General features: G+C 36.9%; 1 protein-coding gene across 1 annotated transcript in view; it reads left to right on the top strand.

The window, feature by feature from the left end:
• Nucleotides 1-512: 512 nt before the first annotated feature.
• The window catches only part of LOC142355034 (uncharacterized), a gene marked incomplete at its 3' end in the record, with an annotated part of 42,396 nt that continues 19,131 nt past the window's right edge, over nucleotides 513-23,777 (top strand). The window contains exons 1-7 of the mRNA XM_075407331.1: nucleotides 513-662; nucleotides 4,122-4,302; nucleotides 4,948-5,191; nucleotides 18,725-18,975; nucleotides 20,011-20,245; nucleotides 21,004-21,176; nucleotides 23,165-23,378. Of these exons, the coding sequence (XP_075263446.1) occupies nucleotides 631-662; nucleotides 4,122-4,302; nucleotides 4,948-5,191; nucleotides 18,725-18,975; nucleotides 20,011-20,245; nucleotides 21,004-21,176; nucleotides 23,165-23,378 (1,330 nt within the window). The remainder of the gene's footprint in view (nucleotides 663-4,121; nucleotides 4,303-4,947; nucleotides 5,192-18,724; nucleotides 18,976-20,010; nucleotides 20,246-21,003; nucleotides 21,177-23,164; nucleotides 23,379-23,777) is intronic.

The raw sequence follows: 23,777 nt of genomic DNA, 5'->3' as shown, positions 1-23,777 counted from the left end.
TTTTATAAAAAAAACATTAGCTCGACTAAACGTTGGAAACCGAAGCAGAATTAACTGAGCTAAGATTTGACTAATAAGTCCTGACATGTTTTCTTTTGATCTGTGTTGAGCAATTACTTTTAAAATCGTCAATTGATAAACCTTGCCAAGATTTGCAACTATTGACAAGATTTTAAGATTACTGTGCTGACAAAATAAAACAATAATTTAGAACGAGATAATTTTTATGACCAGGTGTAAGGTTACCAAGCTTCCTTGATAACCTTGCCTGTGATTTTCCTTGTCAGGAGTTTTCATACCAATGATCACCCAGATTGAACATTTATGTTCATTTCAGGTTTTGTATTCTATAAAAGAAAAGTACTCATAATTCTTAATGAAGAGTCATTGAAAACGGATCCATTAGAGCTCTGTCTCTGTCCGTTTTTTCTCCTTCGATTTGACTGCATGTATTTGGAAATAAAATTGAACAATAGAATTTATTATAACTTCAACTGATTAATTTCGTTGTTTAGACGCCTGGGTGTAGAAGTGGACGAAGTGAATCAGACGGAGCTACAGTTTGTCAAGATCATTCTAGAATATTCCAGATACGTCATCATCTACAGGATAGACAGACCCAACATACACATGGACGAGTGCATCCTCAAAGCTCTTATAAGGTTAGCAATCATCAAATTAATTTGACAATTCATGTCCATCTAATGATCAGCTCAAAAATCACATTTTTACGGTTTTGTTTTGCGCCAAAGCTTCACGTTTTAATTTCAAAGGGCTATCTTCAGTCGTAACAGTTCGAATATCTTTGCGCTAGTCTCTTAGCTCTTTTCTCTGTATTGCCGCCTATCAGCATACTACCTAGCTTGTTCATTATTTAATATCAGATTAATAAAATAAAACTAGTGATGCAAAACTCAAAATTTTTCGATAATACCTTGATAAAATTTTTAGTAAGAAAACGGTAATATGAACAGACTTGCACCAATTTCTTGCATGTTTTATGAAGTTCGATACTTCATCAACATCGTTGATGCCAGGCGACGGAACGAGGTATATCCTTAAAACTTATTTCCAAAAAATCATTCGAATCAAGGTGATGTCCACGACTCAAGACGACTCTGATCAAACCAACTTGGGTCACGGACAGGTGCGTTCATACTGAGCAGACCCAAAAATGGTTCTGATCAAACCAACTTGGGTCACGGACATGTGCGTTCATACTGAGCAGACCCAAAAATGGTTCTGATCAGCCCCGCTCGGGTCGCGGACAAGTGGTCCTCGGTCTCTCAGTCTCTTTAAATGATACCAACTTGTGTCTGGGAAATCGAGATTCAAATCCCTTTTTTTAAAAAAAAATTTCTGAAGTATGTAAATTAAAATTATCCACTTGGTTAATGTCACATGCTAGAAGTTAAACTTACAAATGAAACACTATTATTATTTTCTTAACTTAGAGGAACCTAAGTTTCGCTTTTCTGTCTATTGGAACGCTTTCGTGTCGTTTGATTATTTCTCCAGTTATTTTTTGTTTAAATTTCAGTAGGTACCGATTTATTTTAAAATATTGTGAAGATATCCTTCAAGAATACTCTCTGAGTTTGTGCTATAATAGCAATGCTCAAAGTAAAACAATCTCAACTCAATTTGCCTCCAGTATCACACCTGTAATTTTAATTGATACTTCTGTCTTTACTCCAGTTTAGATAGATCTCTTGTTAAATAAAAGATAACTCATTTCTAAATCCTTGCCCAACTAATAAGATCACAAATAACCCTATTATACTTAGCAGGATCTCTCATATGATACTTTAAGGACTATTGTAAAAATCTTATGTCATTAAAATGCTGGTGAGAGTTTGGATGATAATTTTTAGGGTCATTTGATGGCTATCTGAAGAACACTAAGGCCACCTCATTGAGTTGAGGCAATCCAAACAAAGTAACTATATGAACTCTCCAAAGCCTGTACGAGAGTTTGGAAAGATCATGGGTAGACTAAACAAAATAATTTTAAACAAAACTTTTACTTCTGGAAAACAGTTGAAAGCTTTGAAAAACAATTGAGAGTTTCAGTAAAAAAAAAATGCATGAAAAGTACAAAGGATCTGATTCAAACTCCGGTTAAATAAAAATTTAGTCAGACTTTTAACAAAAATTTTAACAACTTAAGCTGCTTCCTATGCTGAGAAAATAAGTAATTTTCGTATACAGAAGTACTGATTGCAAACAACGCAACTTTTGCAAAAACACGATTTGTTAAATGTTAACAGTACTAATTGCGGTCCATAAGCGGCTTGAGAGATAATGAGTATTAATGATGAGAAATAAAAAGATTAATGAAATGCATGGAAAGTATATGTAAAGAAATCTGGCTTATTCTAATTTTCAGTTTTAAACAAACAATAAAACAATTCCTTAACAGATATCAGTGATGTTTCTCTTATGTTGCTTGATTACAAAATTTCTAAAGAAATATATTATAGCGCGTGAAGTGCAGCATTACCTTGAACAAAGTGCATTATATCATTTGAACAATTTACTAAGTTAATTTTTGAATAACTATTGTATTAAGGGCAAAAACTGGAACTGAGGATAACATCAAGATCTGATAACAGCACACTACCTTCAGAATGCCTACAAAAATTTTTTATACCACTTTGGACATGCATTTCTATCCAACAAGATGGTAGAGAGCATGTGTCCACAAGTATAAAATGAGCTTCCAACTCAGCTTTAGCGATTTAATATCCACTTTTTCAGATAATTTTTAATTTTTTATCATATTTTCTTAACCAAAAACTTTCCATGTCAAAAATTTTTCAAAATTTAGAACAAACATTGGGTTTGACGTTGATTCATTCTCACTATCTAAGATCTCTTGTTCCTATCTAATGTTACAAAAGCAATTTATATTGCGCTATCTTAAACTTATTGAACTCTTTAATTAGGTTAACTCTATCCCTTTCTGCTCTGTTCATATTTGATGCTGTCTATACCAAATATATAAGTTCATACTTGCTTTCAACAGTTGACTATATATGAGGAGAAAAACTACGAGTTCAACTCATAGACAATAAATATGGTCCTTGCGAATAATCCCGTCTCGTAGGTATCCATAGTACAAACCAGTAGTAGATAACCTGATTGCGGTGTCATTTTGTAATTGTTTCCCGCAGTATTGGACTGTGGCAATCAAAGCTCATAACGCCATTATTAATTTGAACTCCTTCGGATTTCAAAACAACTTTTCAAGTTTTTGTGAAATAGTGTTATTCTCGAGCACCTCAGTTTAATTTATTCAATATTAAAGCTTTTTGCGAGTTTTCTCAACTAATTGTTCAATTTTCTCAAAATGTTTCTATAAGAATTATTTTTTCTATCTCATTAACTACAATTGATTCTTCAACATTGGATAAAATTGTGCCAGTACGGTATTCTTCGTTTTCAGCCCTTTTCGGCAACATAATTTCTCGATATAAATTGTTAGTTTTTTTCACGGTAACTATATATGACGGTAATTTTTGCATGCATAAGATAAAGACTTAGAATGAAAAAAACTATAAATAAAGATACTTAGGAAACAAGTTTTACCCACAAAAACTGCAAAAATCTCCTAGCAAAATTTGAATATGAGTTTCTCGTCGTTAAGCAAGTATCTCCCGCAATTGCCTTAAAAAACAATTTTTGCGATTATTAATTCCAAGAAGATTAGTTTTTGCCGCAATTTGGCATAATTTATTTAAACAGTTTTTGCAGGCTTCGAAACCAGTATAGTTTTGCAATTCTGTACAGACTCTGCTTTGTAATGCCGGATGCGTACGGGCTGGAATTGTTATTAGACTAGGAACTAATTTTTTGGTCTATTTTGAACGACTAGTTAGGTCGTTGCGGACTTTGAATAAAAGTAACATGTGGATTCAAATTGCCGATATTTTTCAAAATTATTGATAGTCATGGACCCTCCTGTTATGGAGCACTTGTCATTACATAGTAATTCAGTATGTAAAAACATGGTACGTGCGCCGGGGGTTCAAATAATATGAACCCACTAAACTGGGGGGGGGGGGGGGGGGTGCGCAAACGGAAAAGATCCAAATGATCGTAGTAAAACTATATTTCAGGTCTGTTTCGGACATCGGGTACGACGCACTGCACCTGGCGATGAATCTGCACCAGTGTGACGATGTAGTACAGAGCATAGTGGAGGCAGAGAGTGACATCAACGAGAGACACAACATAAACAACACTTGCTTCAGGGCTCTCACTGAGGGACAGCTCCCATTCGTAAAACTCTTCCTTGAGGTACACCCTTATACTAATAGACTTTTGACTTTGCTCATTTTCCTGCAAAATTGTTACCTGAGGTACTAATGTCCAGCCCAAGGAAAATGTTTATAGAAAATATTTTTATAAAAAAACGCAGAAACGCGCACGATGCTGAAAAGTTTCAGCTCAAAGTCTCCAAATAATATTGCGCTGCGATTGGCCGAAAATTGCAGAAGTTAAGCTTGAAATGTGCCGATTGATAAGCTCAATATCCCCTCTTCACTCTTGCACCCTAACATGAAAGAGACTTGCTGCATCAAGTAGTATGTGCAATTAGCTACGAGATCTTGCAAAACTCCTGTAAGATCGCAATAGAAGCCATATCTGCTGCAGTCCAACTAATTTTCTGAGTTTATATTTGCACAATTAACGTTAACTACCTTTGACTGAATTTTGCATGGGTTTTCAGAACCGTAGACTATATTAGCTATTTCAAAAACTTCCTGAAATTTTTCAACCTCAGCTTTTTTATTGTGCGCCGCATTTTGGCGAACCTGAATACTAAAGCTAATGCCATGCGTGCTTAAAAACGGCTCAAATGGAAAAGATCTGAAACTATTTTAGTATGAAATTCAGAAGTCTCATACCGACTTGTAAAAACTCCATTGACTAATACTTCAGGTGGGCTTTGAAATGAAGAGGTTTCTGACCCCAAACCGGTTAGCCCAACTGTACGAACACACCCTTGAATCCAGTGACAACACTTCTAGTCCACTTCTCCGGCTCCTGAACAAGACAGTGGGACCCAGAGACAGTTACTCACTGGACGACATCTACTTCACTATTTACTACTACACTCTGGCCTATCCTGTTAAGAGTCTGGTAGACCTCCCTGATGACACTCTGGCACAGGGAAATATCGCAGGTTAAAAAATCTGACGACATGTTAGAATAGAAATCTTAATCACCCGAAGTCTTGATTGCTCCGAGAAGAGAGTGCTTGTTACCTCCGAGAAGAGAGTGCTTGTTACCGAGCGCTGGCTACAGGGGGGGGGGGTGTTATAACTTATTTAGAAATCCAAAATGGATAGAAATTAATTTAGAGATTTTTTTAGCGCGAGAGTGCAAATAACTAGTAAAAGGTGTTTCTGTATATGCGTACATTTAGCGTGCGTTGTGCAATGTGTTTAGCAGGGAAAAATTCATGGTGTTGGCATCTCATCCGTTAAAATATGTCTATATAACCATTCATTGACAAAAAGTTTTTATGACCATTTTGTCATTTTGTATTTGTTGCTGTAAGGTCCCTTATCTCTTATTATCTGCTACATAATTTACATAAATTATCATCGGAAACTATGATCATCAAACTGCAAACTTTTAAAAAACACAGATTACATAACAATTTTTGGTCCACGGGCTTGAGGGGTATAAATAAAGCCCCTCCTGTCTGAAATTAGGGTGGGGTTTACCTTTCGTTTTGAGAGCACAAATTTATAAACACAAATTTGTGATGGGTATATTTTCGCAATATGTTCCGCTTTTTTCTTTCAAATATTATCCTGTTCAGTTCAAAGGGATGATAAAAATGGCCAATTATCATAACAATGTGCAGAAAAAAAACTGTTCGAATTAGACCGTAAAATCACTGTGCAATTGTACGCTATTAGAACTCTTATCCGTATTATGGTAACATTTGTCAATTGCGCATTCATGTCAAAATTCTTTTGAATTCTGGTCCCATATCTAATTCTAAGGCAAATTCAGTACTGAGTTAGAGTCTAATTTAGGTCACATTTTGTACTGAATTTGTCTGATTCAGAGCTAATTCAGAGATTCATTCTAAATTATGTTCTGATTCATAGGAATACTCAATGTTTTCCCTGAATAATAATCTGATTCAGAAAAAATTCAGAAATCATTTTACAGTTGGTTCTGAAATCCTTCTATACTAAATCAGTACTAAAACTTGAAAATTCTCTGAAGTTTTCTGAAAAGTGCCGAGTGTCACTCAGCCATAGGTACGGGATGAAATCAAAGCAAGTGAAAATTGAAACAAGAGAGCATTCTTTTACTACGACCATTCATCAAATACTAATTCCGAGAAATCTTTCAGTGATTTGCATTTTTATTTGCTGATTCTAAGCTGAATTGATATGAGATCTACAAAGTTCTAGTTAATAACCTTCACTATAATCTTACCGAAATTCACAAAATAAATCAAATTAAAATTAATTATAAGGTTTATGTATCCTTCCATAGTAAACAGAAACATCTGCTTTCATAAAACTGACACAGAATCTAATGAACATTTCCAAATGGAAGAATTTATAATGCTTTACTATGGCAAAAAAATATTCAATAAAAGGCAACGCTCCAAATTGTCTACTATCGACTTCTGATTAATTGGGGTAGGGATTGATAAATTTGGGTCTGTGTCTTTTCCCCAGCAAAAAATTTCAATTCCTCACAAAAAAATGTAGTAATAATAGAACTGCCATCATTTTTGTTGGCAACTTTTTGTACCAGCAACTTTTTCACTACCAGTTTTTCATCAGACCAGCAAAATTAAATAAACTGGTAATGACCGAGGGCATTAGGTTGATGAGTAGTTCTCTAAGACCCTTTATGGTCTCTAATTATCCAATCCACCGATACTGCTGAAGACTTGATTTCGCGATACCAGAGGTAAACATTGGAGTATTAGACTTTCACAGCCCTCCACTTTTTTAGAGCACTTTATCCGACATTAGTCGTTTATGTTTGTTTTCTTTAGCTTGTGTAAAAAAAGTAATGCATACTTTTGCGCTAACAATTCATTTTTGGCCTATAAAGACGTACTCCCCAACTCCCCCCCCCCCCCCCGAGTAAAATAACCACCACCGATTGCATATGTTTAAACACTAAGTATGCATTTGAATTATTACGTAAAAAAACTTCGGAATAGGCAGTTTGATAATAATAATGGAACGTTTATTGGAAATGACAACTCACTACATATCATTTAAACATCATGTGATGGTTTCAAAGAAACATCAAGAAATTTGGAAGTGTTTTATTAAACTTTCAAAGAACGAAAAACTTGCTTGACGAAGATTACTGCTATGTCGATAAATAACGGCCACAAAACTAAACTCAATTCTATATTTTTTTTGCCGCTATAATTATCTTATTGAGCTATCAATCAGATGTCAGAAGTAATTTTTCGCACCAAATATAAAATTGGTTCTGACTTCCACTGACCTCCAACTATTGAACTCGATTGTATCTAGGCCATAAAAGATTCTCATAAAATGTTAATGAAAAAAAGTCACTTCCGAGATTCTGAACTGAGATCTATTCACAGTTCAGTCAAGTAAAATACTTTATAGCTAATATTATTTTTCTCTGTATTTTTTCGCAAATATAAGTACTATAAATACGAGTTTAATTTTGCATTTTATAAAGTCCAATTTTTTTAGTTCCAACTTACTAAGCCCTTTAGAAAAGTGTTATCGACCACGACAATGGTGTCCAGACCAATTCTGGATCTACAAAATTCAGAATCAGCTACTGTGTAGATTATGTCGTTTGTGCTGAAATGTCGCACAGAGAAGAAAGAGGACAAGATCAAAAAAGTGGTATTATTTTGGACTTACAGGTAGCCAATCCTTTTCAAAGTTTGTGTGGGCGCGATGCATATATTGAACTTAGGAGCCTAATGAGTCCAAAGTATTTGATAGCAAATCCGTATAAAGACATCAGATTGGCGATTCAAAATTATATTTCTCCTAAAAAGAGAGTAGTAACGGCAGAGAGGGCTAAATTTCTGTCAGAAAGACAAGCTGTAGGGGAGTCCAGCGACGTTTTTCTAGTACGTCTCAGAGAAGAATCACGTAACTGTGACTTCGGAAAACTCAAATCAGTGACCAAACCAGAAGAGGAGTTGATGAAAATATATCTTACTTCAAGATTGAGGGACCCTGAAGCGAAACTTAGACTGCTAGACGGCATTAAAGAAGCAAAACCAGAAATGTGGCTTACTGAAATGACCGAGAATTTACAGTTCAGATGTCAAGCAATGGCTTTTGCAAGCTATTCATCAGGTAATCAGCCCTTTAATGTGAAACAAGAACTTGGGTACAACATCCAAAAGACCTTTCCAAAACCGAATAAAAAATTCACGGCTAATGAAAGCAACGATATGTCCACTAGGGTGGGAGGTAGGACGCATGCTAGTGTAGACCCTGTCCGGCCCTAAGTAAAAAAATTGCAACACCCTAAGTAAAAAATTGCTGTGAAAGGGTGGGAAACTTCTCAAAAATATGGTGAAGCAAACCCCAACCAAGTTCAGATAAGTACAATAAACAAAATAACTTTTTGAAAAAGAAAACAATTCTTTAGAGCAAGCATCTCCAGCATCGGAGATAGGGAAGAAACAATCTTTAGCATGTCTGCGACATGCGAATTTATCACAATAAATGACGGCAAATTAAAAATGCAGGTATACACAGGTGCAGACAGCACAGTGATGTCATCAAAAATAAGGAGTGAGCCTGATAAACCTCAGTTAGATGGTAAAACAAGCAATCTCGGAGGTTATGATTGTCGTCAATTAACGCTTCTGGGATCACTTAGTTGTGACGTTGAGTGGAAGGGAAGCAGGCAAACACAAAAAATCTAGGAGTTGTGCACTCTAATAAAAAGTTTGAACAATTTGGTACAGACCTTTTACCCAAGCACGGTATGAACAACGTCACAACCGAACAATTACCTGCTGTCAAGGGTTACAATACTCGTGTGAATCTGATATCAGGACAAGGTCATAGATGCTGGAACAGATGGTCAGACTGAGCTTCCTTGAACCAGTTCAGCCAGTAAGAGTCACTCATGCATCTCCAGTGGGTGGCAGAGAATGAAGTGTGGAGAACTGAGACTTTGTGTGGTCTGGAAGGTGCATATCAAGGGCAAGGACTTGGATGAGGACTATCCAATACCAGTAATGGAGAAGATCTTCCACAACCTACATGGGCCCTCAAACTTTGGCAAAAATGATCTCTCAGATGCCTACTATCAAATTGAATTTGCCGAGGAGGCAAAACTCATATGCACAATCGACACATCTCAGGAACTGATCTAGATGTGCCGACTACATCAGGGATTGAAAAACTGTTCTTCAAATTTCCAGAATTTTATCGAATCAACACTCAAAGATATCAAAGGTGTTGTGAGCTTTCAAAAGGATGTGTTGTTCATTGAACTACAGTTAAGCAGTTTGGCAAGAAAAAGCTTGCAGTCAGGAGTCGACTTCGTGGGAAAAATTTTTCAATTCATCAGAGAAAATCTAAATCAAAACCAGTCAATAGTCTTAATTTTTTTGGATTAATCCATTTCAAAGGATAGAATAGCAACATATCCCAAAATGTCGAAAAAATTCAAAAGCAACAACTAACGGTAATCAAATCGAATCTTTTGTTGCGCTGGCAGATTTTTACGGAAGAATAAATCTTGATTATGCAACAAAAATGCTACCACCGAATGACATGAGAAATAGCATTTTCTACAAGGGCAAAGTGCAGCAAAAACCCTTTGAAGATATAAAAAACTAATTAGTGCTGATCCCCTGGTGACCGTACATTTTGCAAGATGAAGCCGCTGTAACTAATGACGCCTCTGAAAAAGGATTTGGCGGGGATCTTTCGCAAGAAGTACATCCATTAATATATATCTCGAGAAAAATGACTCCAATGGAGCAAATCTACTCAAACATAGAGCGCGAGTAACTGGCAATTGTCTTTGTGTTCACATGATTGAAACAATTTCTTCTTGGAAAAATATTTACTCAATGAACAGATCACAAACCACTCAAAAATCTTTTAGCAACAGACGAGGAGGTCCCGAAAACAGCATCAACTATAATCAAGAGATGAGCACTAGCTCTAATTGGTTTCAACTCCGAGTTGAAGTACATACCAGGAGAGCAGATAGCCCACGCAGATGCTGTTAGCAGATTTGATTTTGATTATGACAAATCAGACAACGATTGAGAGTGCTTCGCAATCATTAACATCTCCTTCGCTCAGAGTGATTTGGTGACCCAAGTAGAAAATAAAACCCAACTTGGAACCGACAGACTCTTCCAGGAAACAATTAAACGAAATAAAAGCAGCAATTGGAAAAAAGTTCAGAAGCGGGGAAAGCAATCAAATAACAGAAAGATGCACTGACCATACACAATGGAATCATCTTCAGAGGATTTTTCGTTTCATTCAAACCGAATTACGAATTTTGGTTTCGGCAAAAGTGCATGAGACACATCCTGGGAAGAATGCAACTGAGGCAAACATCAGAATGATAGCATGATGTACTGGTAGTACCCAAGACGTTAAACAAGTTGTTAGTAAATGTTAGAAGTGTCAAATGAACAGGACTGTCCTTGGAAATCAGTCTCTACGTGGCCAAAAGCCGACGTCTAGGAACGGCTCCACATGGACTGGGGCTATGTTAAGAACCAAGGCAATGTCTTAGTTTTTGTTGAAGCGGGTTCAGACTGGATAGAAGATTTCCCCTAGGGAAACAGAACATTAGAAACAGTTGAAACATTTCCATAATCAAATCTTTGCAAAATTCGGTATACCAAAAATTTTAGTGTCTGACAATGGTCTTGTTTTTGTAAGCGATGACCTCAAACAGTGGTTTGAATCACTGGGAATTAAGAAAATGGAAACATCTGTCTATCATCCAGAGCTAATGAAATAGCTGAGTGAGCAGTTCAGACAATGAATCTCAAGGTTCCTGCAAAAGGCACTGATGACACATCAAAACACTTCAAAGGCAAGGGGCAAAACTCCGGTCGAACTAATAATCGGACACAGAGTGTTACTGCCAGCAATAGATGGATGATTTCTACTTGTAAGAACACAATCTGTTCAAGGCCAATGAATTAGCAAAAACAGTTCCTGCTACCATAATCACAATAAGGGGCTTGAACACATCTTCCCTATAGCCCAAATACTCAACCCGGACAATCTTAGTGAGTGACAACTAAATTGCGAAAACAGACGAGGACAATGTGAAAATCTAACCACCAGTGGAGGAGACCATATCTCATCTAGAACTACAAGTTCAGAACACAGATAAGCGACCTCCACATCAAGACGATGCTTCTGCAGCCACGTCTGTCCTAAGGCACCAAAAAAAACGGAACAATCAGAGCCTTCGCGAACAACAAGAAATAAAACGAACCTGACAGATTTGGAGAATCTATACCCACAAACTTGCTTTAAAAAGGAAGGAAGATTTGATGGTTTCGAAGAAGAACCGAGAAATTTAGAAGTTTTCTTTATTAGGATTTCAGAGGACGAAAGAAGAACTCACCCAACAAATTTTGCTGCTATGTCAAAAAACAACGGCCACAAAACTAAACTCAATTCTAATTTTTTTTGCCGCTATCATTATCTTATTGAGATATCAATCAGATGTCAGAAATAATTTTTCCCACCCATAGAAACTTGATTCTGACTTCCACTGACCTCCAACTAATGAACTCGATTGTATCTAGGCCATAAAAGATTCTCATAAAATGTTGATGAAAAAAAGTCACTTCAAAGATTCGGAACTGAGATCTATTCTTAGTTCAATCAAGTAAAATACTTTATAGCTAATATTATTTTTCTCTGTTTTTTTCGCATAGATAAGTTCTATAAATACGAGTTTAATTTTGCATTTTTTTAGTTCCAGTTTTTTAGTTCCAATTTACTAAGCCCTATAGAAACGTGTTATCGACCACGACAATGGTGTCCAGACCAATGACCAATTCAAGATCTACAGAATTCACAATCAGCTACTGTGTAGATAATGTCGTTTGTGCTGAAATGTCGCACAGAGAAGAAAGAGGACAAGATAAAAAAAAAATGGTATTATTTTGCACTTACAGGTAGCCCAGCTTTTTCAAAGTTTGTATGGGCACGATGCATATATTGAACTTAGGAGCCTAATGAGTCCAAAATATTTGATAGCAACTCCGTATAAAGACATCAGTTTGGCTATTCAATGTTATATTTCTCCTAAAAAGAGAGTAGTAACGTCAGAGAGGGCTAAATTTCTGTCCGTAATACCAGCTGTAGTGGAGTCAAGCGACGTTTCCCTAGTACGTCTCAGAGGCGAATCAAGTAACTGTGTCTTGGAGAAACTCAGATCAGGGACCAAACCCGAAGAAGAGTTGATGAAATTATGTTTTTTCCTCAAGATTGAGGGACCCTGAAGCGAATATTAGACTGCTAGACGGCATTAAGGAAGCAAACCCAGCAATGTGGCTTGCTGAAATGACCAAGAATTTACAGTTCAGAAGTCAAGCAATGGCTTTTGCGATCTATTCGTCAGGTAATAAGCCCTTTAATGTGAATTAAGAAATTGGGTACAACATCAAAAAGCAATTTCGAAAACCAAACAAAAAATTCAGGGCTAATGAAAGCAACGATATGTGCACTAGGGTAGGAGGTACGACGCATGCTAGTGTAGACCCTGTCCGGCTCTAAGTAAAAATTGCAACAACTGTGGGACACTTCTCAAAAAAGTGTTGAAGCAAACCCCAACCAAGTTCAGATAAGTACAATAAAAAAATAACTTTTTGAAATAGAAAACAATTCTTCAGAGCAAGCATCTCTAGCATCGGGGATAGGAAAGAAACAATCTTTAGCATGCCTGCGACATTCAAATTTAACACAAAAAATGACTGCAAATTAAAAATGCAGGTATACACAGGTGCAGACAGCACAGTGATATCATCAAAAATAAGGAGTGAGCCTGGTAAACCTCAGTTAGATGGTAAAACAAGCCATCTCGGAGGTTATGATTGTCGTCAATTAACGCTTCTGGGATCACTTAGTTGTGACGTTGAATGGAAGGGAAGCAGGAAATCACAAAAAAAAGAATTAGCCGTTGTAAACTATAATAAAAACTTTGAACTACTTGGTACAGACCTTTTAACCTAGCACGGCATGCAAACATCACAACCGAACAATTACCTGCTGTCAAGGGTTACAAAAATCGTGTGAATCTGTTACCAGGACAAGGTCATAGAGAAGCTGGAACAGATGGTCAGACTGAGCTTTCTTGAACCAGTTCAGCCAGGAGTCACTAATACATCTCCAGTGGGTGGCAGTGCAAGAAATGTGAAGAACTGAGACTTTGTGTGGTCTGGAAGTTGCTTATCAAGGGCAAGGACTTGGATGAGGACTATCCAATACCAGTAATGGAGAAGATCTTCCACAACCTACATGGGCCCTCAAACTTTGGCAAAAATGATCTCTCAGATGCCTACTATCAAATTGAATTTGACGAGGAGGCAAAACACATATGCACAATCAACACATCTCAGGAACTGATCTAGATGTGCCGACTACATCAGGGATTGAAAAACTGTTCCTCAATCTTCCAGAATTTTATCGAATCAACACTCAAAGGAATCAAAGGTGTTGTGAGCTTTCAAAAGGATGTGTTGTTCATTGAACTACAGTTAAGCAGTTCGGCAAGAGAAAGCTTGCAGTCAGGAGTCGACTACAAGGGAAAAACATTACGATTCGTGAGAGAAAATCTAAATCAAAACTAGTCAATAGTCTTAGTTTTTTGGAATAATCCATTTCAAATGATAGAATAGCAAAATATCCCAAACATGTCGAAAAAAATCAAAAGCAACAACTAACAGTAAACAACTCGAATCTTTCGCTGCACTGGCAGATTTTTACGGAAGAATAATTCTTGATTTTGCAACAAAAGTGCTACCACCAAATGACATGAGGAATAGCATTTTCTACAGGGACAAATTGCAGCAAAAACCCTTTGAAGATATAAAAAACTAATTAAGTGCTGATCCACTGGCAACCTTACAGTTCGTAAAAAGAAGCCACTGTAACTACTGACACCTCTGAAGAAGGAGTTGGCGGGGATCTTTCGCACAAAGGACATCCAGTAATATATGTCTCGAGAAAATTGAATCCAGTGGTGCAAAGCTACCCAAACACAGTGCGAGAATAACTGGCAATTGCCTTTGTGTAGCAAAGATTGAAAAAATTTCTTCTTGGAAAAAGATTTACCCAATGGACAGATCGCAAACCACTCAAAAATCTCTTTGCAAAAGACGAAGAGGTCCCGAAAACTGCATCAACTATAATCAAGAGATGAGCAGTAGCTCTAATTGGTTTCGACTCCGTGTTGAAGTACACATCAGGAGAGCAGACAACCCACGCAGATGCTGTTAGCAGTTTGGATTTTGATTATGAAGAGTCCGACAACGATTGAGAGTGCTTCGCAATCAATAACATCTACTTCGCTCAGAGTGATTTGGTGACCCAAGTAGAAATTAAAACAGAGAAGCCTCCTTCACATCAAGAGGAAGCTTCTGCAGCCACATCTGTTCTAGAGGACCAAAAAACCGAACAATCAGAGCCTTCGCGAACAACAAGAAAAAACAACCTGACAGATTTGGAGAATCTATACCCATAAACTTGGAACAGACAGACTCTTCCAGGAAACAATGAAACGAATCAAAAGCAGCAATAGGAAACAATGTTCAGAAGCGGGGAAAGGATTCAAATGACAGAAAGATGCACTGACCATACACAATGGAATCATCCTCAGAGGTGCTTTCTTTTCTTTCAAACCGAATTACGACTTTTGGTTTGTGCAAAAGCGCATGAGACACATCCTGGGAAGAATGCAACTGCGGCAAAAGTCAGAATGATAGCATTGGGTACTGGTATTACCCAAGACGTTCAACATGTTGTTAGTAAAAGTTAGAATTGTCAAATGAACAGGACTGTCCTGGGAAAACAGTCTCTACGTGGCCAGAAGCCGACGTTTCGGAACGGCTTCACATGGACTGGGGTTATGTTAAGAACCAAGGCAATGTCTTAGTTATTGTTGAAGCGGGTTCAGGCTGGATAGAAGTTTTCCCCTCGGGAAACAGAACATTAGAAACATTTAAAACATACCATAATCAAATCTTTGCAAAATTCGGTATACAAGAAATTGTAGTATCTGATAACGGTTTTGACTTTATAAGCGATGACCCCAAACAGTGGTTTGAGTCACTGGGAATTAAGAAAATGGAATCACCCGTCTATCATCCAGAGCTAATGGACTAGCTGAGAGAGCAGTTCAGACAATGAATCTCAAGGTTCCTGCAAAAAGCACTGATGACACATCAAATTACTTCAAAGGCAAGGGGCAAAACTCCGGCCGAACTGCTTATCGGACGCAGAGTGATACTACCAGCAATAGATGATTTCTACTTGTGCGAACACAATCTGATCAAGGCCAGTGAAATAGCAAAAACAGTTCCTGCTACCATAATCACAATAAGGGGCTTGAACACATCTTCCATATAGCCCAAATACTCAACCCGGACAATCTTAGTGAGTGACAACTAAATTGCGAAAACAGACGAGGACAATGTGAAAACCTAACCATCAGTGGAGGAGACCATATCTCATCTAGAACCACAAGTTCAGAACACAGATAAGCGACCTCCACATCAAGACGATGCTTCTGCAGCCACGTCTGTCCTAAGGCACCAAAAAAACGGAACAATCAGAGCCTTCGCGAACAACAAGAAATAAAACGAACCTGACAGATTTGGAGAATCTATACCCACAAACTTGGAACAGACAGACTCTTCCAGGAAACAATGAAACGAATCAAAAGCAGCAATAGGAAACAATGTTCAGAAGCGGGGAAAGGATTCAAATGACAGAAAGATGCACTGACCATACACAATGGAATCATCCTCAGAGGTGCTTTCTTTTCTTTCAAACCGAATTACGACTTTTGGTTTCGGCAAAAGCGCATGAGACACATCCTGGGAAGAATGCAACTGTGCCAAAAGTCAGAATGATAGCATTGGGAACTGGTATTACCCAAGACATTCAACATGTTGTTAGTAAATGTTAGAATTGTCAAATGAACAGGACTGTCCTGGGAAAACAGTCTCTACGTGGCCAGAAGCCGACGTTTCGGAACGGCTTCACGTGGACTGGGGTTATGTTAAGAACCAAGGCAATGTCTTAGTTATTGTTGAAGCGGGTTCAGGCTGGATAGAAGTTTTCACCTCGGGAAACAGAACATTAGAAACATTTAAGACATACCATAATCAAATCTTCGCAAGATTCGGTATACCAAAAGTTTTAGTGTCTGATAATGGTCTTGTTTTTGTAAGCGATGACCTCAAACAGTGGTTTGAATCACTGGGAATTAAGAAAATGGAATCACCCGTCTATTATCCAGAGCTAATGGACTAGCTGAGTGAGCAGTTCAGACAATAAATCTCAAGGTTCCTGCAAAAGGCATTGATGACATATCAAAACACTTCAAAGGCAAGGGGCAAAACTCCGGCCGACCTACTAATCGGACGCAGAGTGATACTACCAGCAATAGATGGATGATTTCTACTTGTGCGAACACAATCTGTTCAAGGCCAATGAAAAAGCAAAAACAGTTCCTGCTACAATAATCACAATAAGGGGCTTGAACACATCTTCCATATAGCCCAAATACTCAACCCGGACAATCTTAGTGAGTGACAACTAAATTGCGAAAACAGACGAGGACAATGTGAAAACCTAACCATCAGTGGAGGAGACCATATCTCATCTAGAACCACAAGTTCAGAACACAGATAAGCGACCTCCACATCAAGACGATGCTTCTGCAGCCACGTCTGTCCTAAGGCACCAAAAAAACGGAACAATCAGAGCCTTCGCGAACAACAAGAAATAAAACGAACCTGACAGATTTGGAGAATCTATACCCACAAACTTGCTTTAAAAAGGAAGGAAGATTTGATGGTTTTAAAGAAGAATCGAGAAACTTAGAAGTTTTCTTTATTAGGGTTTCAAAGAACGAAGGAAGAACTTTCCTGACGAACTTTGCTGCTATGTCGATAAGTTATGGTCACAAAACTAAGAATGATTCTAATTTTGTTTTGCCGCTATCATTAACTTATTGATCTATCAATCAGATGTCAGAAGAAAATTCTTCTACCCATAGGAACCTGATTTTGACTTCCACTGACCTCCAACTAATGAACTCGATTGTATATAGGCCAAATTTGATTCTCGTGAAATGTTGATGAAAATAATAAATCGCGTCCGGGATTCGGAACTGAGATTCATTCACATGTCAATCAAGTAAAAAATTTTTAGCTAATGTAAATTTTCTCTGTATATTTTTGTATGAATAAGTAATATGAATACGAGCTAAATTTTGTAATTTTTTCGGTTCCAAGTTTAGTTTAAAATTCAACTATTTAAATCCTTTCGACCCGTGCTATCGACCACGACGCATCAATAAAAAATTTATTCAGACTTCATTTTTCCAACACAGTTCGACTACTTGTTAACACGTATGTAAAGGAAAATTTTAAATTAAATATTAAAATCTTTTGCTTACTAGACCCAGAACTACTTCATATATACCTAGTTAAATAACTGTTCTTTAAGAAATTTAATTTTAGTGACTGCCCGAACGCGGTTCTGGTTTTTGAGATTTAAAAAAAGTTCTTTCATCTAACTATTTTTCTTAAAAATTCAAGAACGCCAGGGAAATTAAGAAATCTTTAATCTAATTTAATGAATGGTGTTCATTAAATGTTATCATACCCTCCAGTGAATTTGGATTTTCACTCATTGTTTGTTTAAAATATGTTATAAGCCTGCATCGGCCACTCCGTTTGATGCTCCTGATAAATTTTGCTGGTTTTTAATTTTGTTTTGTTGATAAGTACCACCAGTAACAAGTTTACTGTTATGAAATTGTTGCAAATATGAAAAATTTCGGACAAATTGGTTTAAACCGCTAGATAATTTGGTGATTCTTCAGCGGCCCCTGGGACTTGATATGACTCTATCACAAGTGGACAAGCTATCACAACCAAAAATAATAAAGTCAAAGCTTCTGCCCTGACTGAACGTCAAGTCTCGATTCAAGTCTTGACAAGTCTCGATTCAAGTCTTTGCACGTCCGGAAAATATGAAAAATAGCCGACAAATAGTCCAAAGAAGTCCGGAAAACGCAAAAATTAGCCGAACAATCGTCCAAAATAGGTCCGGAAAACGCGAAAAATAGCCAACAAATCATCCACCAGAAAACGCGACAGATAGCCGACAAATCGTCCAAGATAGGTCCGGAAAACGAGAAAAATAGCCGACAAAAACAATACTATTTGAATTACTCAATTCTGATTTTCATTTTTACTTGGTCCCTTTAAGTTCCAATTGGCGTGTTTTCTAATAACCATGTAGGCTAATATCCCTAGCCCCGTAACTGCCCATTAAAAGTGATATATAACATTACAGGGTACCAAAAATATCAATTATCGGTTGAAATAACGGGGGGGGGGGCTGTGGTTAGTTATATACTTGATGATATTTCTCTGCAACATGAACAGCTGATGGTTAAATGAACTGAAAAAATTGAATTTCAGATAACAAACAAGGAGGCGACAGCCCAACTCTAAATGACCCATCCCAATCAAAGCCGACAATCCTGCAGAAGGGCTTCGAAGACCCTTTCCGAGAACTCTGTTTCTGGTCTTTGTTCAGTCTGCAACCCCAGCTGTGCCAGTTCTTCTGGAGCAAGGCAAAGGACCCTCTTATCCTCTCTCTCATGTGTGCCAGACTGTGGCACCAAATGTACAACTGTTTGTCGATTGGGGAAATGGATCTGAAAGAAGAGGTTGATCTTGTTTCTAAAATATCTTGACTCAATTTTAGGGAAAATTTTCAATTTTATGCGCCACTATCAAGTGCCAACCCGTACCTTGGTCTCAGAGGGTTTCACCACTGAAACATAGTAATTCCATAACACTCAGCTCTGGGCCATGACAAATACAGTAGAAAAGACCGCTTGCATGAAGCATACTGTAAAAGGAACTGTAAATAGCAAAAAGTGACATGACCAGAATAAGATTAAGACAGAAAACAGAATGCATTTTTGAATGGTTCAGTACTGAATTGCTCTGACACCAAGTTGCGGGAATTTTGAGAAATTTTGCATTTTGGAAGAAACAAAAAACATAAAAATTCTCCAATCCTGAGCTTTTATTATCATTGTGAAAGGTACATTGCACAATTTACAATTAAGGTCCAATTGGCCGGACCGAGCTCATATTTCTTTCAGCGCTGAATCATAGCAACTTTTATTTTGATTCTGTATTTTTATCTGTCACGTTTTATGATTAGGTTTAAATTTTACAATAGTCACAGCTCAAAATCAAGATTTTCTCTAAATGTTCTCTAAATTACATGAACAAATCAGACAAGGGCATTACAACGCAGAAAAGAATCTCAACATCAACAACGTGCTCCGAGAAAAATTTAGCATTTTAACACTGAAATTACTATTTCCAGTCGATGTCTATTGGTTATCTTGTGTCTTGAAAACTTCTGACAGAATCTTCCACGACGATACATCGTATTGCAATATCTACTTCCAAAATCTCGCATTAACCTGCACGATAACACGTTTTTCAGGATCTTACAAGATAACAATGGTCGTGCAAGATCTTGCAAGCAAACCATGGTCTGCAAGTTCTTGCAAGATAACAATGAATGGTCGTACAAGATCTTGCAAGCCAACCATGGTCTGGCAAGTTCTTTCAACATAACAATGGTCTTACAAGAATATCACAAGATCTTGTATGATAAGCATCTAGTCACGGGATAGAATAATTATTAAGATAGCTGCTTGATGATAACTTTAAATTTACAGGTCTCTCCTCTCGTTGACGAATACACACAACTGGCATTACTCTGTCTAGAAGAGTACCAATCAACGAACATGGATCTGAGCAGCTACCTCTTGACATACAAGAACCCAAAGTTTGGAGGGATCGACTTGATCGACGTTGCTGGATTCACCGACAATAAAGACTTCATAGCCACTAGTGATGCGCAGATTTGTATAGAACATAAATGGAAAAAGGGCATGCGATGCTCATTTAGAGGTAAAAAGTGTTGTAATTGTAGTTTTCAGCCCTCTTCCATCCAGTCTATTCGGTGCATAATACTTGAAATTCGCACTCAATAACCTCCCTATAGTAATTTATTATATATATATATATATATATATATATATATATATATATATATATATATTGTTAGAACGAATCGAATTCTATTGGGAGGGGGGAGGAGAGGGGTGGGGTGGTTGGAAAACATACTGGTATAATTTTGACGTTATTCCATAAATCTTTGATTTTTGACTCCTTGAATCTAGCAAAATTTTAAATTAGCAATTTGCGCAACAAAATGCAACACTAATGATGTGGGTATTTGCTTTAAAAGTTTCTAAGATCAGGTTTATTGATCTTAAGAAAAGATTGAAAGATTGGTTCAAAAACTTTGAAAAAAGAGAATTTAAATCATCTCATGGGAGTCTGTGAGTAGAACAGAACGTTCCAACATCGTCAATTAGAGCACAAAACATAAGCCGGAGCAAGAGAAATCAGTTATTTACTAAGCAAATGGAATCGTTGCAGAAGGATTTAATTAAGGTCAAGGCGATTTTTTTTTAAAATCTCAAACATGTAAATTCGAATAACCCCAAGGTTAAAGTTATATGTTGTAATATTATAAATCAAACATACTACATCTTTCCTTTGAATAACTAAACATAATATTAGAAAAATTAAGGTTCAGTTAGTTTAATCTAACATGTAAATTATCAATGTAGTAACTTCTTATTTTTTTATATTTTTGACAGGTATAATTTTCTCTGTGCTCTGTCCCCCCTCGATTCCCTCTATCTACAGCGAGAATCTTAGTGCCCCCCTGATGGGCACAGGAGCAGGTGGGGAGGGGGACTCCAATGACAACGGACTCAGTCTGGAGGAGGAGATTCTCCTTCTCGAACAACAGAGTCAACTAATCATACAGGTACTGCGGTATCTATCAATTTTGGAATTATCATATTTAGGAAGGTCAAAAATTTGGACTCTAATCATATAGTTACAGAAAAATCCCATAATTTGGAATTTTATCATTCATTTACAGCAAAGTCCCATAATATGGAATTCCAACATGCAAGTCCTAATATATCAAATAGTTAGAATTTTATCATGCAGGTGCCGAAAGCGTGAAATTTGAAATTTTATATTCCAGGTACAGAAATTTCCATGAAGGTAAAATCTTTGAAACATGATTTTCTTGAAACATGATTTTCTTGAAACATGATTTGAAATATGATTTTCGCAAGCAGGTTTGAAACCTGATTTTTTCTAAGCACCTAAAAGTGAAGTCAGAAATGGATATTTGAAGATATTTTTGGCTTTAGAAAGCAAATTTTTGTTCACGCGCGAGCAATTAAACTTCTGTTTTTGTTCCTGCTTCTTTTGAGTGATAATTATGATGATTATGTGATGATTATGTGTTCCAATTGCACATGTTTGCAATCGCGTGAGTGCATTAACAGGCCGCTAATGCTTTTTCTGACTTCGACACAATTTGTTCATTATATAATCGTAGTTAAATTTTAATTTTTTGCGCACTTTTTTTGTTATTTCCGAAATCTCATCATTAGTATCATTAATGACAATTTCATTGGTTGCTGATGGGGCACAAATGCAACTAATTATTGATTTGGGTTCTTTGGTAGTCATGTTCCTGACTTTGACACTATATAATTTCAAAAAAAAACTTAAGTGATTTTTTGAGTTTACCGATTTTTTGCTGTACGTTTTGTTATCTTATCAACTAGTGTTAAACTGAGGACACTAATTGTTAATCCCTTATTTCTTAACCCTATCCCTTAATCTCCTTTAAGGAACTTTTTATTGGTGGCTGACAATGAAAATGGGAAATCAATTATTCGCTGCAGTTCATAGCATTCGTTTTTATGACTTTGACATTATTTTCAAAAAATTAAAGTTTTTGTTATTGAATGAAAGTTTTTGTGCTCTTCCTGCATAGTCTTAAGAACGACATTTCTATTCAACTACTTATACGGTGTAGTAACAATGCTAAGAGTCAAGTTTTTGCCTTGTTTGCCTTGTCTCGTTAATGGCATATTTCACTGGCCCTTTAAAGCCGCATTGTTAAGTTCGTTTGATGGTCAGATTTTACAGCGATTTTTTATTCGTACACCACTTATTTTCGAAAAAAATTAAGTAATGCAAAAAATGTTTTCAATCTCTTCCTCATTTGGAAGATATTTAAGTCAAAATTGTGGATGAGCAGGGACGAAACTTTATGTGCGAGCGCACCTTACCAAGCCTCCTTGTTTTTTTACTATTAACTCGTGTTTTCGATTTTCTGAAATGAATAACAACTTTCAAATGATGCAATTATAAATAGTGGCCGTCAGCTTCTGAAACGGCTTTTCATTTATGCGCTGTCCTTCTTACGACTCAATGATGCGTTGTAGTTTTCTGTTTTTTAGGTCTCCGGAGACCAGATGGGTCTCTTTGTAATTTTTACAATTCAAAGAATTGGAAGTCTGTTATGTCGTAGTATGTTATGAGTATTGATAGAAAGTATTTTTTAATCAATAATTTCGTTTGAGTGAAAATGAAACAGTAAATTGCGCACAGGCGAGCAAAGTTATTTTGCTCGTTCCGCTATTTTTGATATAGCAAGAAATTCAGGCTGGAAAATTTTCTTAAAACGGGCGAAACTTTCATTTCACGCGCAGGGCTTTTAAAAGTAGTAATTTTAGTGAAAAAAAGGTTGACGAATTTTTGATGATCTTAAAAGAATCTTATTTCCTGGTAATTTGAGCAGGACATGTATAATTACTAGGATCGTATACAAATCCATGGTTTCCGTTCAGGAATCCTATACTGGTTATCATCTGTATGATTCCTTATCTTTGGATACCTATATTGAATGTTCAACCCTGGAATAAAAAAATTTCTGTTCAATTTCAGAGGCAGCGTCAACAACTCTTGAAACAACAAGAAGTTGATAAACAAAAAACTGAACAACAACGAAAGTCAGCCGCCTCGCTCAACGGGGACCCAGCCCAGTCGCCTGCAAGTGTGATTAAATCCCAACCACAGGAGCCACGCGAAAGTCATTCCAAACTGCCGAAAAAGAGCAAGAAATCGAAATCAATCAAAAAAGACAAAAACAGAAAAGAAGGTAAAATTAATCATGATCAGGTGCCTTCGTTTAGTTGAAATCTCCAATTATATGAAAAAAAAAGGATCTTTTCTGTTTATGCCCCCCCCCCCAGCTTAGTGGGCGCATATTATTTGCACCCCCCCCCAGACGCACGTGCCAAATTTTTACATGATGATTTACTATTTAATGGCACGTGTTCTGTAACTGGGGGGCGTATAACGTACTGGGGGGGGGGGCACAAACGGAAAAGATCCGAAAAAAAATCCAAAAGTCTTTAAGTGGATCTAATATTTGCTTGTTTTTTATTCAGCTCATTAGCTTAATGTAAGCTGAATTTGGGTTTGAAATGATCTGTACGAAAAATAACTGTGTTGAATGTGGCGATATGCAGTTCTTGAATTTACGACACAATTTTCC

This window comes from Convolutriloba macropyga, unplaced genomic scaffold, assembly GCF_964194025.1.
Source record: "Convolutriloba macropyga unplaced genomic scaffold, txConMacr16.3 SCAFFOLD_1043, whole genome shotgun sequence".
NCBI lineage: Eukaryota > Metazoa > Xenacoelomorpha > Acoela > Convolutidae > Convolutriloba > Convolutriloba macropyga.
This window is presented reverse-complemented; position numbering and strand designations above follow the sequence as displayed.